At 37.9% G+C, this 17,889-nt stretch overlaps 1 protein-coding gene across 1 annotated transcript in view; it reads left to right on the top strand.

Moving 5' to 3' along the window:
• RAMP3 (receptor activity modifying protein 3) overlaps positions 1-17,889 on the top strand; it is a 40,909-nt gene that overhangs the window by 11,323 nt on the left and 11,697 nt on the right. Inside the window, exons 3-4 of the mRNA XM_050971115.1 lie at positions 5,699-5,728; positions 8,705-8,837. Of these exons, the coding sequence (XP_050827072.1) occupies positions 5,710-5,728; positions 8,705-8,837 (152 nt within the window). The 5' untranslated portion in view covers positions 5,699-5,709. The remainder of the gene's footprint in view (positions 1-5,698; positions 5,729-8,704; positions 8,838-17,889) is intronic.

The raw sequence follows: 17,889 nt of genomic DNA, 5'->3' as shown, positions 1-17,889 counted from the left end.
ATCTGACTGTGATCTTTTCAGCCCTCCTTTGGATGCTTTCTAATGGCTTAATGTATTTTTTATGCTGTGGTGCCCAGAGCTACACGCTGGACTTGAGGTGGGACTGACTTCTACTCTGGGACAGCAGCCCAGAGTAGAGTGGGACAATCACCCCCAGGACCGGCTGGTGATGCTGTACTTGTTGCTAAATGTCATCTTTAAACTGTTTCTAATGCCACAGATTTCTTTCTAGTGTAGAAAAAAATGTACTCCTCTTACCTTTTCTCAGTTTTACTTTCTGGAAGGATGGATCTCGAGTCAAGGATCACATTTGTGTATTCCACTTTTGTAAAAGTGTGAAAGAAGTTTACTTCAAGCAATTGCTTCCGCTCTTGGAGTACTTAGTTTATTTACTGTCTGAAAGTCAGTGGCTGTAATAAAAAGTATTTTACATTTCAGTTACATACTGTTTCATTAAAAATGTAATGGGACAGAAAGGGCTTGAAGAAAACATTATTACATTTCAGGTTGAACCATTTCCAGCACAATACAGATCTTAGTGTACAGCTGAGAAATCCCTTCACATATTAGTTGTTGAACTGGTATGTTTAATTTAGTTATTTATTTGATAGATTATTAATTATTTTTAAAGAAATAAATGTTTTATTAAAATACTGGTTATATATTTATTTAAATAGACCATACCAGTTTCAAAGTAGTAGACAACACATCCAACACTTCTGGAAGTAGACAATCTGTTCAGAAATTGTGCCTCATTCTTAATATACTGCCAGCAGTGATTTAAGGACTTCAAAAAACAATGTAAAGGACAATAATTTGTATTGCTACTCTGAAAGCTTTTCAGTTGAAGCATGAGTTCAGAATAATGGTCACATTGCCTTGCAGTCACAGGAAACCTGGGGAGCTCTGTACCAGCATGGGTCGGAACAGCTGATACCCTGTGATGCATTCCCTGTTGATTTCTACTGATGAAAAGGCATAATTTACTTCCTCTCATGCTTTTCTTGCTCTGCAGGAAGAAGACTCTAATGTTCAAAATAGTTAACAGTCTGAAATTACCTTCGCAATTTAAAAACAATAATGTAGTGCCTCAAACTGTGATAAAGTAAGGATTGAGCTGCCCTTTTAGTTTTGTATATTGTATTTCTATGGCTATATGTGCATCCTCTGTTCCATTGACACAAAGGGGTAAAAAGAGCATTAAAAAGAGCTTCACTATCAGAGGTGGAGATAATGCAAAGCTGAGTTCCATGTTATGTTAGCTCTTAAGAAAACTTCTTGAACCCAGAGACAGATCAGTGCACCCTGCCGACAGATTTACCTTGCTCCTGCCACTCCATGCGCTGAGACACATTTTTTTCTGGGCCAATTTTGAATGCAAGTGTAACATTTCTTTCAAGTACTATATTTATTGCAAGCTTCTGTTTATTCCTGGCATCCTTCCTTTGTGTTGAGTTCCTGTCACTGCCTGATTCTGTGAACTTCAGTTGCCTCACTTCCTTGGCTGCTTTCACACTATGTGATGTTGCTCTTGTGTCCTGTTCCTCTCTCCCCATCCCATTCCTCTTATGAAGTGTCAAAAGGGCAGTTGGTAGCTGAGAACAAAAGATGACCTTCTGAGCCATGTGTATTGTGCAGACAGTTATTTAAAGAGTGACAGGTGGTTTAGTTTTTGTACCAATAGCATTATTTTTCCTTTCCTTCCACTTTTATAGTGGGCTCTGGGCTTTCCCGTCAAGTTGTAGGATTTCTTAGCCTTTTTAGAGTGTGTCATGTTTTGGCCATGGTCTTTTGACTTGACCCCAAAGGAGGAGTTTAAGAAAAGGCTTTGGAAAGCAACTATGTGATGCTTGTGTTAGCTGATCTTGTCCTTCTTTATTCAGACAGAACCTAATGAGATGAATCTCTTAAAATTATGAATATCCAGGAAACAGATAATAGAAAAAAACCTATGCCAATTGTAACCAATTTTTTTTAATGTAGTAAGATGCCTCTTGACATTGTGTGAGAGCACAGGAGAAGTAATTTCCACAGGTGATTTCTCTTGCATTAGATACCCTGAAGTGTCTGCATTCCTGCTAGAACACCTGTAATGGTATGACTTGGGATTTACATAAAAGACTGTTGAATTTAACATGATCTTTGGTCATACCTGTGCCACAGGTAGCTTTATTCAACATTAAAATACCTGGAGAAACCCTAGACTGCTGTAAGATTAGCTTATTCGGTATTTCAAATCAGGATTATAAGAAAATGTGAAAATTGAGATTTTATCAGTATGACAAATTGAGATTTGATCAGTATGACAAATTATACATGTATATACATTTATATATATATATAAAATATAAATAATATTAATAATAGAGTATTAATCTCTTACTTATGTTTCCAACAGATAATATGTGTGTGATTGCAGAGCAGCAGTTCCCATTTCAAACTCTGGTTTTACTTGCTTTTGTGAACTGTATGTCAGGGCAGTTCTTACACAGTTGTGTGCTGCTATCAGTGAAACTTCAAGTTCTGCAGGGATGGTAAGTGGCAGGATTGTCTTTAAAAAGAGATACAGAGGTAGGCTCTTGACATGAGGTTTAACTTGAGGTCCTTATACATTCTTTTTGTTTATGAAAGTTATGATTGAGAAAAATGAGGTTTTGAATAAACATCACAAATTTTGAAGAATATGCACAGTATTACACTTTTTTTTTTACAATTGCTGGTTAAAAGGTGCATACAGTAGTTTTATCAGTTAAAATAATAATTATTCTGAGAAAGTATGGGAGCCACTCAAAATATCTTACTAAATGCTGTCAGTAACAGCATCTTGAAGAAACATCCAGTCAAGGGAAAATTGTAATATTCCACTCATATATTTAAACAAGATTTTCAGAATTGTTCTTAAAACATATTTGGAGAAAAGTGGAGTAGGGAGAACACATAGCAATTCATATGCTGCTTCAGATTTATTGAAGTAGTTGCAAGAACGACATTCAGCGCTTTTTTTAAGACTCTGGGAAAAATATCAATGAATAATAACAGTATAGAAGAAAAATAAACACTGAGAAATATTTTTCCATTTCACAGAAAAAGCTTATATACTTGACAAAATTACAGGACAGTTACCCTGTCATGTATCCCAGTTGTGAATTTATATATGGCTGTAAATCTCATTTTGAATCTCCATTTTTAGAATGACAAAAAAGGAGAAAAATCTCATCCTAGATCTTCACTAGAACCTCTTATTATTTGCTCTCTACTCTCCTTTTACAAAAAGGAGAGCTGTAAAAAGAGAGTGGAGAGTAGATAATAAGAGGTTCTAATGAAGGTCTAGGATGAGATTTTTCATATACAATATCTTGAAGAAGGTTGTGATTTAAAAAATTGGTTTTTTTTTCCCTCAGTTTTCTTACTTGCCATTACTCTCTTCTACTTTGTTTATCTTCTCATGTTCTTTCCAAAAGCCTTTCAAACCTACTTTTCCTCATCCTTCATTTGGTGATACTAGCTTCACCTCTTGCTCTGGCTCTAACTGGGCTGGTCCCTTCCCATCTGATTCAGCTGATGCTAGAGATGATCACACATGCTGCTACCATGTATGGAGAAAAAAAAGTAAGCAGCTACCTCAGGCAGCTAGTACAGTTAAAAGGTGAACCTCCTTTTATCTCCCTAAATGTTGGTTTAGGTGGGAATGTATGCCAACTGTTTTATTTTGGGGTCTTGGTAACACCTTTCAACACTGACCCATTTTGCTTCTTCTATGAATCTTCTAATGAGAGATGTCTTGGCATCAGCCTTTCAAGGAAAAAGCTGAGCTTACTCCATCTTAAAAGAGCTACTGGAAACTTTTTGTGTAGACTATCAAGGCCAGCATGATGTAGTCTCCTGATTAAATCTTTGTTGAGTATCTCAGAACAAAGAAAATAGAGGAGTGGTGCATGGTAATCTGAATGGCTGTTTTACCCTTCTCTGAAGATATCCAGAATCTTTTTGGTTGAGAATAAGTGAAAAACATCCTGTGTTACTTTGTTATGAGCAGATCAAAAAATGCAAAAAGCACATTTTGTTGAGGGCAGGAGGATTTGTGAGCACTGACCTGTAAGCCTTTATTCAGTATTTAGTTTTTCATGCTTTCCTCACTGATGCTTGGGGCAGTCTGGTTCTTTCTAGTTGTAAACCCTCTCTTGTATTGCTGTGGTCTTGTGAGGATTACTGCAGCCATAACCAAAAAAGATCTAGAGCACAGTGATACGAATTGATAAAATAAGAATTGGGCGTGCAGTCTGTGATCTGCCAGGGGAGTACCTGGGGTATCTATGTGCACCCTACACTGTTTACCCAGAATGGGTGAATTTGGGTTGCTTGTAAAGTATTTACTTTTAATGTGATCTGCAATCTTCTGTGGTCAATAAGGCACATTTTCAAATGAGGATTCAAGAAAAACCTACACAGGGAATCAAGTCTATTCATTAGTCCATCTGCTAATAGCCTGGAAAGAAAAGTGCTCTATTTGGGAAAGAGATACAGCCATCAGAGTGTGTTATGGAGTTTCATCTCTGTGTGTTTGGATGCATGACAATTTTCCAATGTGTGGATTCCTGCTCTTCACAGTACATTCTGGCTCATTAATAACTAAGACAGAGATTAATGCTTTTCTGGAAGAAAAATATGTTCCTTAGAAGGATATAAATTCTTCTCTTATGCATGTACACAATAATTTTCAGATAGCTCAGTTGACAGCTTGGCACATCCCAGTGACCACGGTCCAGATTAATGATTGGTACTGATACTCTGCTTACGTATATCTTGATTAGTTTTACTGGGGTGCCATGTATTGTACAAACAGGGAGGCACCCATCTGTGTGAAATCATTAATTTAAATTCTGATGTGAGGTTAACACTATAAGGATTTGTCAGCAATTTTATTTTTCAGTGGGATATCAAAAATAATTGAAGCCATGTCCCTCTTAGCTATTACAAAATCCTGGGTGTGGCTGGAGCTGTGCAAACACAGTGGGCTCCTGTTAATTTAATCCATCTGGATATACTGCAAATCAGTAATCAGAAGGTTACTTCTATTGGTATAGTCTGTTTCCATTTGGTTGCTCTTTCAATATACCTGTTTTAGTCTAACTTCTGCATTAGAAACTTGTAGGTTTTGATGATAATGTTTTTCAAAATGCGTGACTTCACTGTGCAAAAGCTGGAGACTTAAAGACAGCAACATGCTTTTAAGGAGAAGTGTACACACTTACTTATGGTTGGGTTTACTTAACAGTGAAAGGATTTTTTTCTTCTCTACATGTTAGAATGTGCAGTACACCTATGTTTTGAGTGTGTGTGTGTGTTATCTTCTTGAACTTTTTCACCCAAGCTTCTTAAGAAGCTTGAAGTAAAAATTTCCCAGTCCCTAATCCTTAAAATTAGAAACTAGAGGAAGGAGTGGTATATAGAGACCCATAACAAGTCTGACTCAGCCATTTAAAGGATAGATAAAAAGGAATTGAAAAACATAATGTTCTCTAAATGTTCATTATTTCTTTCAGACATACTCTTTAAGAAAACAAACTAATGGTTGAATAAGCATTTTGAATATTCTGTTGAAATGTAGTTATCCTCTACTTGGCTTGCACGAATCCTTTTATATAAGAGTGTGGAGGTATCTAACTCATCTCTTTTTTTTTTTTTTTCCCCTTCCTAGTTAATGGTCTAATGGCGCTCGGATTCACAGGTGAGTCTTACCTCAAAAATTCAAGATTCTGTTTGTATTTGCTAATGGTTAACATTTGAGAAACCCTTCCATCCTCTCTCTCAATTAGTCAATTGTCATGCATTTTTTACAACTGGTCTTATCCCTTGGCTGTATGCAAGAGAGTGTAGTGTTTTGTAAAGGTAATTCTCAATATAGTTACACAAGATTTTCAGAATTGTTCTTCAAACATGTTTGTTTAAAGGTGGAACCTTACAGTGATGGTGAAATTGAGGGTTATCCATGATTTTGAACTCTTTTGGTCAGGGATTTAGACGGAAACTCTTGTGTCATCAGATTGGGCTCAAATGACTCTGATGGAAGTGTTTTTTTCCTATGACCCTGCAAAATATTGAAATTTTAAATACAGACAAGCAAAAATACCAATGGCATGGAAAATCAATTCAAACTCTGGGAAGGGGCTGGAATAAATTGTCAGCACACGTGACACAGTGGAAGAAAAAATTGCACTGTTTTGGATTTGGTTATAAATCATATGGTAGCTGGCTGTTTAGAATGCCCTGCCAGAAAAAGCAGCTTTGCATAACTTCTGTCAAAGCATCATGCAGGATTTAAGATGCGAGTTATGCAATTTTCGTACATGGTTTTGAATTCTGCACAGTTTTAGCATTCATCTGCAGGTCTGTCTGTGGAAAGTGTAACTGGTGACTGCTGCAGCTGCCTGGTGAATCAATAGGAACACTTTAGTAGGCAGGATCTATGTTATCATGTTAACTTCTCATGGATAAAATTATGCTGTCCTTGGGTGGTAATTTTCACCATTTTTATCACTGGTGAGTAATTGTAGTTCTGATTTTTGCCAACATGGATGAAGGCTTCGTGACAGCTTTAAGAGCACTGACAGTCAGATATGATGGAGCAGCAAGGATTAGGTCCCAGTGAGTGAGCTGTACACCTGGAGAGGTTTGTGGTCTGTAGGAAGCTGTAGACTTATGGTTTCAGGTGCAGCACAGACTGTCCTGTTGTGGGCCTGCTGCTCTTGGCAAGTATGTGAAAGCAAGGTGTTTATTTGGCCAGGTGAGATGGTTGTCATTTGTCACACAGCATCACAGAGAGAGTGACCACCACCTAAGGAGTCAACTGTGATACCTGGAGTGAAATCACAAGGTGGTCCTGCCCAGGCTCCAAAGGAGCCAGCTCTTTCCTGGGTGAAATGACTGTTCTCTCAAGCCTGTTTCACAATCACATGCCTCATTTCTGATGGAGATACTCAAAGTATCTGATGGCTGGGTTATGATGTGAAGCTTGAGACCAGTCATTTTGCCTTAGAGTTTGGGGTTTTCTTTACTAGCTGGTAAGGAATGGGGCCATGAGGACTTCTCTTCTTACCAAGCAAAGTCCTGCCTGATTTTGCCCTCAGCTGGCCTCAGGCAATGTGTTTGGCTGTTACCACACAAAATTAGAACTACCGACTCTTTTCAGCAGTGATAGGATCCTGCTTTCAAAGTAACTAATAGAAGCAAAAGAAATACCTCCTCTCCCTGGTGTAAATATGTTCTCAGTGAAATTTTTTTTTAGGAGTAAATAGTCTGTTCTCCTTAGCTGTATTCTTAAAAAAAGCTGTTCCTTCAGAATTCTCAGGGGGATTCCCTGATATACCAGTTTGTTAGGGTTGCAGTTTTGTTCAGGTAAACACATTTCTTGGATTTGAGCTGCTGTGAAGAGAAAAAAATTACACAGTTTTTTTTCTGACTAATTAATTTTAGGCATTTGTATTAAAGATGTTAATGTACATATGTTTACGGGTAATTTTCAATGTTAATGTATTTTTTATACATGGTCAAAATAGTGGCAGTTATAGAGATAAAGCAAGACATTTAATGGCTTGATCAAAACAAAATGTTTCAGGCTTATCAAAATCAAACACATTAGTCTGAAGAGATTTTTTTCAGAATTTCAGTTTTATAACAAATATTAAAATATTACCTTTGTGCTCCAATGCAGCATGTGGTGGGTGAGAAAAACATTTGACTGACTAAATATATTGGAGCTGCCATTATAGGCTGGAAAAGTTACAGGTTGCTCAAGTCAAGGTTAACTTAACTGTTAACTATGACCTCTATGACCATTGAGTCCAAATGTTACTCCAACAGTGCCAACTCCACCACTAAAATTTGTCCCTAAGTTCTGCATCCACACATCTTTTAAAGCCCCAACTTCCACAGGTGGTGGCTCAACCACCTCCCTGGGTAGCCTGTTCCACCCCTTTTGGTGAAGAAATTTTTCCTAATAACTAATTTAAACCTCAATTGGCACTTTGAGCTGTTCTGATGCTTGTTACTTGGGAGAAGAGACCAAACCCTGCCTGGCTACAGCATCCATTCAGGAAGTTGTAGAGAGCAATAAAGTCTCTCCCGAGCCTCTTTTCTCCACATTAACAATCCCAAGGTCCCTCAGCTGCTCCTCACAGGACTTGATCTCTAGACAATTCATTTAGTGGCTATACTAAAGAAAAAGCTTTGATTGTGGAAATTCACACCCTTTAGCTGGTAAGACATATTTCCAATGTTAGAGTAATTTCACAGTAATATAGGTAGTTGAATGTGTTGCATGTGTGTAAGCTTGAAAAGTGCTTTCTACACTGAAATGTGGGATTGTGAGATCCAGTTAGCTTTTAAGTAAAAAAGCAAATGGATGGTAATGAGTTAGTATGAGGAGTAGCTAAGTAAGATTAGAAAAGTGATTAGGTAGTTTCCTCTATGCTAGGTTTAAAAGGCAGTACTATATAAGGTAACCTTTAGTTTTTTATACAAAGTTATGTTTTTAACATATTTAGGTAAATATGTGTTTTGTCTATTTTCTAAATTTGCTTAGAAAATTAAATGCTAAGCTTGTGAGAATGGAAGTGGCAAGTTGGACTCTGTGAACAAATTTGAGCGATGTGTTTGTGCTTCTATTTCAGTGTTTGTGATTAAAGGTGCATCTGATATTTCCTAGGTGCACGTCAACAGACTGAGCTCTGCAATGAATCTCTCATGTTAGAAAAGTTGCCTATCTGTGGAAAATTCTTTGAAGAGATGATGAAGAAAGTGGACTCAAAAAAGTGGTGCAACCTTACAGAATTTATCATGTAAGAGTTTCGTTTTTAATAGTTCTCCCCTAATGCATATAAAATATTTATGTTCCAGAATATAGAAAGCCTTCTGTATTTTGTTGCCACTTACAGGGGGCTAAGCTGTAGTTCTTAAGCTCAGCAGTAAGGCCATGTGCACACAGAGACACCTAGCTCTTAACTCAAACAGTGTGCAAAATAGCCCACTTTAATGGAAACTAACCAATGGGCTGTTTAATACTAGCTGCTATTGCGTTACCTCAGACAGTTGTGTTTACATTTAATCTATATTTCTGTGCCTTTTAAGCAAATGTTCCATAACTAATCTCTTTTCTGTGAAACCACTAAAGCAATGATTCTAAAAACATCATGCTGTTCTCTCGACAGCCATGCAGTTCCCTCCTCTGATTTCCTTTTCTTCAGTAAGATGACACTGTTTCAGTTATTCACCTCATGTGAAATTGCCCTATTCAAATTTAAAGTGATTTGTCCTATTGAACCTGCTGTCACACACTTCTTTGCCTGCCAGCTAGCATGGAGAACGAGCACCACCCATTCTGTTTGGATGTCTTAAATACTGTAAGACTGACAGTAGTGAGGGTGGCATTATTATTCTCTAATCTCTTTTCCTGTTCCGTAGTTATGGGAGGTTTTTAAACATCTCTCTGTAAAGCTGCACACTTCAAATTCTGATCTGGAAAAAGCTCACAGGGTTTGTGAAATTGGTGGCATTTTTGGCTTTGTGGAGCATCTGCTTCTTAAGACCACGTCTGCTCATGCATAATGCCAGGTTATTGGAAGTGCTGAGTACCCTCTACTCCAACTGAAATTAGAAGAAGCTGCAGGTGTTCAGCACTTCAGAACACAAGACTCAAGGGAACTAGAGTTGGTATGGTATGAGCCAGCCTGAAACAGAACATGTCCTGCATTTGAAACTGTGCTGGTGTTGTTTCTGGAGTCTGCTGTGGTGGCAGAGTAGCCCCAAGCCAGCAGTCACCACACCTGTTACAGTGTCATTGAGCCCCAGATGTGTTCTGGTGGGATCATTGGTCTTGTGTCCTGTTTAGTGTTGAATCATGTGATGCAGACTTTACCTGGCTGATCACCAACAGACTGGACAGATAATGAGATGCTGGACTGCAGTGCTGTGTTGCATCAGTTCCCCATGACTCCCTTAGCACCAGCACCTGTGTTGAAATGCCCCACCTGTTAATAATGTTTCATATTCTGATATCATATTATCAATTTAAATGCTATTCCTTCCCAGCACATGTATTCATACACCCTGATGACTTTAAAATCTTGCAATCTCTTAAAAGGTAGATTCTTAAATCTTGTGGCTCTGGAGTGAAAGATGCACTCATGCAGTTCTCTCCAGCTGTGGGGAAGGTTAGCTCTTCTAAACCAGCTTGCAGAAATTGCAGTCAAATCTGTCAGAGAAGTGTGTGTAAGATGTTTTATTTATTTTGAAGGAAACACTGTAATTTTGCTCCATTTTTTCTTGATTATAATTGTTTTAGTATAACAAGATTTCTTTTCTGATATCTTACTTGAATCAATAAGTGACCTCAACTTGCAGCAGTGAAAAGTGCCTATAGGAGCCAAAATATTAGACTATACCTGTATTAATGTAGGTGAAAAAACAGGCAGCTTTTTGAGAAACTTCTGTTAAAATTTATTCAAGATTTTACATATTATGTGTAGGAATTAGAGTTAAGAATCCTCCTTGATTTTATCCTTTCCAGTTGTTCTCACTGTTTGGTGTCGTTTTCATTCCCTGTACAAGAAAATTTTTCTGAAGAAGTTGGTCAATCTGAGGCTTTCCTCATTTTTCCTCCAAAGCAGTAACAGAAGAATGCAAATCTTTTAGAGAAGAAAAATCTTTTACATTTTTAACATAGTATATATTTTCTAAAAACCTTTTTTTAAATGTTTCAAGTTCTCCTTTAGAGGAGAGTAGCAGGAGGAATTTGTTTTGAAATTTGTCACTTGAATCAAGCATTAATCAAGCATTAGAACTCTGATTACAAATTTATCATGAGGGCTCATTGCACTGAAGAAGCAGCAAATGTGCATCTACCTTTAAGATTTTTACTCTTTTGAGAATAGACATTGTTATTTTATGTCATGCATTCTGTAAGAAGCATATAGAATCACAGAATGGCCTGGAGTGGAAGTGACTGTAAAGATCCTCTAATTTCAACTCCTCTGCTGTGAGCAGGGACACAGAGAGGTTAATTTATTCCAGTTTATTGGAGGAACCCTGAGAGACAGGACAGAAACACTTCCTTCTTTGGAGCAATTTGACAAATTAATGAAAAACTGGTATATCTATCCATGAGAACTTAAAATTCAGATATTTAAACCTGGTAATACTAGTTTGTGCTGATTTTATATCTAGCCTCCAGCAGTTACAATTAATCAGTCTGGATCATATAGTGGGTTAAAACTGCGAGTTTTGTGTAAAAGAAACCGTTTCTTCCTGCAGTAATTTCTGCATGGCACTTATCACTTTGAAATAAATCTTTGTAACATATATTGAAATGTAACAGTTAATGGAAATCTGCTAATTTTCTAAATTCCTTGGTTCGTGGAGGAGTTTTAGCTCTTCGGTGTAAATGGCTGTCCTTTGGTTAGGGGATTATAAATAGCAATTATCTGTAGTGCTTCACCATTTGGCCAAACACTTGTGAGAGAATTTGCAGTGACTCCAATTTGCTGTAACCTAATTAACCTGTAAGATTTTCTGACATCTCTGATATTCTTAACAAACTCCTGTTCTTTAGAAAGCAGCCTTTTCACTGATTTTGAATAGACAAAGCTTCTGTGTGTGGCATCTGGTACCTGCAAACCAATATGAGAGTTTTAGACTTCACAGCTGATATTGCTCTCGCTGGACATGCAAGATGATCACATAGAGACATGAAATTCTCAGGTAAAGTTTTACAGAAGCACTGCTAGATGAAGGTTTCCCGATTAATTTTTGGGCATTTCTGTGAGGATTTGCAGTTAGTTAGGATACAAGTACTCTGGGTCAAATTGTCCAAAGGTATTTGAAAGCTTAAATACCATGAGGGATCACAGTGAGATTTTAACATGTTCTAAGTCATTTAGACGTGGTGGGTTTCAGTGGTTCTAGCTTGGACATCAGAATATGAAGGCTAACCATGAACAGCTTACAAGAAAGGTAAAACCTTCAATACACAGCCAGAGGTGTTCATTGACAGCAGAGAAGGAGTTTGCCTAGTTGCAGTTTTGCTGAGGCCTTTAGATTATTAAGAGAGAGCTCTGAAGACGGAAATACAACGAGGTTGTTTAAAAGACTCAAAGTTATGGTACATGGCAGGTGAATAAGCAGAGACTAAAGTGTGGGTGAAAGCTATATGAGGAATTAACAAAAGCAAATATACTTTTCATTTGCCAGAAGACTGGAAATTGCAGGAAAGTTTTTATTTTTCACGTGTAATATTTCTGTTATGCCTACTTATAGTAACATCTATGTTAATAGTGATGCATTACATATAACAACTATGTATTATATTTCTTTATTATCTTCTCAATATTTATCAATTACAGCTGAATGTGTAAAATCACCTACTGTCCATAAGCCAAAATTCATTGTTAACAGTCAGACTTTTTTTTTGTGTGCTGTGATAAATCCTGGTGTAGGACTACAGCTGAGAGGCCAGGTATGACTAATTCCTGAAGCAAGTGGCCAGATGAAGACAGAAGTGCCCAGAGCTGTCTTACATGAACCTGAAAAAATGTTCCTCATTTTAATTGCTTAGATTGCTTTCTATTCTTAACTCATGAAACAGTTTTTCAAATACTTCTGACGATCCTGGAAACAATTTAGCTAGAACAAACAGTCTCTAAACAAATCTGTGTGTCTCCTAGGCCTAACCCCTATGGAAATGTGGGACCAAAATGTACTAAAGAAGATTTTCAGTGGCTTGTTATGCTTTTGGCCTGCTCCCAAGTGTTAGTTTTCTCTCTTCTGCATCACCATTTTCCAAATATTTCTGAGTGTAGTTACCAGCACTTCAGTAATTTTGAGGCCAGAGAGATGGCTGTGGCCATATCTGCACTGTTGCATAATACAAGCCACTCAATCTGCCCAGTAGCCACTGTTCTAAACCCTGTAAGAGTGAGTATACTATGAAAAGGCATCAAATCTTCATTTAAAAGATTGCTATGGATCCATTACATCTATAAACAGATTGTGTCATCTGTTACAGGTGAGGCATTCTCCTATTTCAAGCCAATACTATTATTGCAGCCCTCATCCCATGAGTTGCATGACTGCTACTTTGGGAGCTCACAGTCAGTCATTCTGTGCCAAGGAATTGAGTTTGGAGTCCAAGGATGAAATAGCAATTTGTGTTTTGGAAGAGACTTCTAGCAAAGTAGTGCATGTAACACAGGTCAGATCTGGATTTTCCGTTTGAGAAAAAGAATGGATTGTAGCAAACTTCTTCCTCCAATCTCTACATTTCTATTCACAGCTCTAGGAGTCCCTGATTTGCTGTGAGACAGTGGCTCTGTGACATTGCTTTACAGTACCTGGAAGATGTTAAAAGTCTCATTTTTCTGATGTTTTAAATTTCAGTTCACAGCAGAATAGGAGAGGGCAAATTTTTTCTTAAACTGTACATCTGAAGCAGGTTTATCACAGGTACGTGTGTACCTGATGAAAGTCTCTGCTTTACTGGGTGCACAGTCCAAGGTCTGTGCCCACTGTAAATAACCATTCTTTTTTCTGTGCAGCCTTAGTGTAGTTTTTCCCACAACACTTCACATGAAATGTTAATTCTATAAACAGTTTCAGTCCCATTGAAGATGATGAGGGAGTCCACCCATGTTCTGTACAGATGCCAAGGATTTGAAAAAAGAATTAAGGAAAAAAATCTGTATGACTGCTTTTGATGTAATTTGGAAAAGTAATCCTGTTGCGCAATTTTTAAGTCAGTGGGAGTTTTGCCTGTTACAATTTGGCCCAACTAAGCTAACTGTAAAAGTGCCTAGTTTTCAAAGAAACTCAGTAAAATATTACATGAAAGAAAGCCAGATCACATTAAGATCAATGGGAAGGCAAATTCTGTAAGAAACATATGCAGCCCAAAATGAAATTACACACCCACACTTCCTGAAGCTTGGAGCTAAGAACCTCTGCTGGCTGAGTGTGTATGTAAGGATCCTCCAAACTAAGTAATTTTTTTGGTTGGTTATCTAAGTTTTTCATCTTCCCCACTGACTGCTCTACAAGGCCTGATCTAGACACCAGTCAGAGACTGCACCCAGCTGCTAATGACAAAACTTCTACAGAAGAGGAATGTCCTGTGAAAACCATGGACCGGCTGAGTGCTTTGGGTTGGAAGGGATCCTAAGGATCTTTGGTTCCAAGCTGTGAACAGGGACATCCTCCACTAGACCAGTTTGCTCAAAGCCTCATCCAACCTGTCCCTGAAGAATTCCAGAGAAGGACCATCCACAGCTTTTCTGAGCAATCTGTTTTAGACAAAATAAAGAATTTCTTTCTAATATCTAATCCAAGGTACTTTCTTTCCGTTTAAAGCCATTCCCCCTTGTTCTGTCACTGCTGTCCCTCTCACCTCTCTTTAGTCCCCTTTAGGTACTGCAAGGTGCTGTAAGGTCTTCACAAAGCCTCTTCTACAGGTTTAGCAACCCTAAATATCTCAGCCTGTCTTCAGGAGAGAGGTGCTCATTTTAGTTTTCCTTTTTAAAAATGGGGGTTGTTTCCTCTTTTCCAATGGGAACTTCACCAAACTGCTGTGACTTCTCAAATGTGATGGATAGCGACTTAGCCCCTTCCTCTGCCAGTTCTTTCAGGACCTTCAAATGCCTCTCATCAGGTCCTGTGGGGCTTCAGGTTCCTTACATATTTTTGAACTCCTACTGTGGGTAGTTCTTCATTCTCCAAATTCCTGCCTTGCCTTCTGCAGGTGACTGGAGCATTTGCCAGTGAAGATCAAGGCAAAAGGGTCATTAGAGGACCTCAGCCTTCTCATTTCCTGGGTAACTACCTCTTCTGTTTCCTTCCAGATAGGGTCAGCGTATTCCCTAGTATCAAATCCCAGTACAAACCCCTAGTGAAAATCTCAGACAAACCACTGGGTTTGTTTTGCAGCTGAGGTGAGCCAGTGACTCGTGTGAGCTAATATGTTCCCATGGTATCGGTCTCACAATTAGAAAGCTGACACCTTTGGTTCATTCTTTTAAATATAAACAGAAAACTCTTGATTCTGGATTTTTGCATGTGATTTTCTCACATGAAAGGCAGCTTGGGGCTGCTGGAAACTGGATGTTTGAGTGATCAGCACATATAATTTTAGATCCAGAACAGTACTTATTAAGGGGAGTCCCACCCTTCCTCATTTGTGTCGTGTTAGGAGGGGGCTGTCTGTGTTTGTGTTGGGATTCATATCCCTGTAGTCAAACAACTACATTGGTTATAGTTTACCTTGGGCAAAATCATGATGAAAATGCTGCAAATCACAGATGTGCTTGCACATTTGCCTGGTCTATGGGTAATTTTCTGCAATTTTGTTGCCTAAAGTTCTGTATGTATCTGAAGAGTAATGTCGTCTTCTCCCCTGAACATCTAATTGAGAAGGGAGACCAAAATCCCTTATTTAGCCAGCTGCTAGTCCTCCCAGATTTGTTAGTCCAGATTTTATAGAAGAAAATATTACTTGTCATCTCAGGGTCGCTGTGGTGGAAGGTTGAGTAAATCTGCACTTGGTGTGGCTTCATGTCAGTGTAGGTGATTTAGCATTTAGTGTTCAGCTGGGTATAGGAGAAGGACTGCTGTGGTGGATGCCAGCATTTGGTCTTCTTTGGCAGGATTGTCTTCCTTTGAGCTTCTCATACAGATGCGGTTGCTGATTTTTTTTAAGCTCTCGGTGAAATGAAGATGATGCTGATATTTAATATTTTTTACCTGTGTATTTCTTTCATCTCTTTACCTATCAAAACTTACCGTGATTTTCTACTAAAAAAGCCATCTAAAAACTCATGGCAGCAATGGCAAAACCAGGCTGGTAATTGTTATCCCAAGAACATACTGTTTTTCTTCTGTGACTCATGCCTTTCTTTTGAAAACAAAAGCAAAGCAGCTAATAAATCAATTAGGTGTGAGGAAGTAAAACAATGGAGAAGAACTTCGTATTTGAGCACTTGTGTTGCCATCATGCTGGTAGCTGACAATAGCAATTTTTCATTACAGAAATAATAATGCTTGCCATCTATTATTTAAAACATTGGAAATGAAAGAAACCTAAAGTTTACAAAATCTCAGGTACAGAGCTGTGCTGAGAATGTGTACAATCATGTGCTGTTTTGGGATCTGCCATCCTGGTTGCTGTGAGGTTAATGCAAAGGCACGATGGGTCCCTTAATGGGGCTGTAGAAGAATATCTTCCATAGAATCTCGATTTCACATCATACCTACATATGAAATGTACTGGCTTTGTTTTGTATTGTGTAGATAAGAATATGTCCTGATGAATAGAAATAAAGGGGTTAGTTTGAATTCAGACACCGGGGCTTGACATGAGGCGGGAATACGTCATTCCCAAATAACTGCTTTCCTCCTGATAGATGCAGAGGCTGAAATATAGTTCTTTAGTGCATTATTGTTTTCACCTTTGCTATAAAGGAGAGGCACAGTCATTTTATATAATACGTGGCTGTGAAAATAAAGTCTATATTTGATCATTCCAGGTGAGGTATTGGAAAGGCTTTGGATATTCATTTTGAATACTTTTTCTTTCTTTAGTGGAGAATTACAGCAGTGCTTTTCTAAAACTGTGTTTTCTGTGGCTGTCTTACATGGTGCAGAAGGTGGTGAACAGCATTCATGAATGTTGAATTTTTAGTGAATTACTCTGACTTCTGAATTTTAATGCTATATTAAGAACACTGATGTTTCTAAATTCATGACGACCTGCAGACTACTTTTGGTATAAATGCCGAGCCATCAGTTTGTTCTGCAATGTGTTGTAGACACAGCTGTGCTACAAACTAGCAAAGCCTTATTAGTTTTTTGTCTGATGAGATTTCTTGGGTTTTAATTATAGACACTGAAAAAAATCTTACTTTTTGCAAGCAAAACCTTGTTTTGAAACCTGGTTTCAAGCTCACTTGAAACCAGTTAATGGGTTTATTGTAGAGGATAAAGAGAAATTTGCCAATATTTTGGGAGGCTGCTGAATTACATACACTCACTACCAAGAACTCAAATTTGGTGAACTAAAACTATCTATTTGTAATTTATATCACAATACATGTTGTAATCACAGTCTACGAAGACACCATTCAAGGATACCAGTGGAGTGGAATGGGAAGAAGGGAAAACAACAGCAATTTGTTGTTCATCAGGGATAACTGTTTCTTTCCTTGTTAAACCACGAGAGACATTGGGTCTTCCATTAAAAAACATATAATGACCATAACATGCCAGAATAATATGCTTTTTCAGCCCATTATCCATCTTTTCAAGGTTTTTAAGAGCTCAGATCTTTCTGTTCTTCAATTTATCAATAATTATGCAAATCTTTGTGGAAGTTCTGTTAGTATGAAGAAAGAGAAGTAGCTTCTGAGCTTGCTGCTAAGTAGGAAGCGTTATGAAGAGCTGAAAACTTTTCTGTTTTTAACATCAGATTTCAGTTTTTCAAGTGCTTTTTTCAGCAAGTTTTAACCCCTGTTACATTTATTTGTCCTTAGTATTTTTTTTTCAACAAGGGAATGAAATCTGGCATTTGCCAAGAGGTCAGTGATATAAACATCAGTATTTTCTTGAAGTTCTGAAAGAGTTTTCAACATTGGTGAAGTCGATGTCACCTGAAGACCCCAGTGACAATATTTTAGGAAGGGTGCTGTGGGTCAGGTTGATGTGTACTTCAGCAGATGCCTTGGATTAATGGTGGTAACTTGCACTCACAAGGTGGCATCAGTATGTCAGTGCTCATATTTCCAAGTCAGCTAACAAATAGTTAAAGATATAAGAATATAATAATTCTAAGTCACTTGGAAAAAATAATGTAAGCAA

This window comes from Serinus canaria, chromosome 2 (genome assembly GCF_022539315.1).
Source record: "Serinus canaria isolate serCan28SL12 chromosome 2, serCan2020, whole genome shotgun sequence".
Lineage (NCBI taxonomy): Eukaryota > Metazoa > Chordata > Aves > Passeriformes > Fringillidae > Serinus > Serinus canaria.
This window is presented reverse-complemented; position numbering and strand designations above follow the sequence as displayed.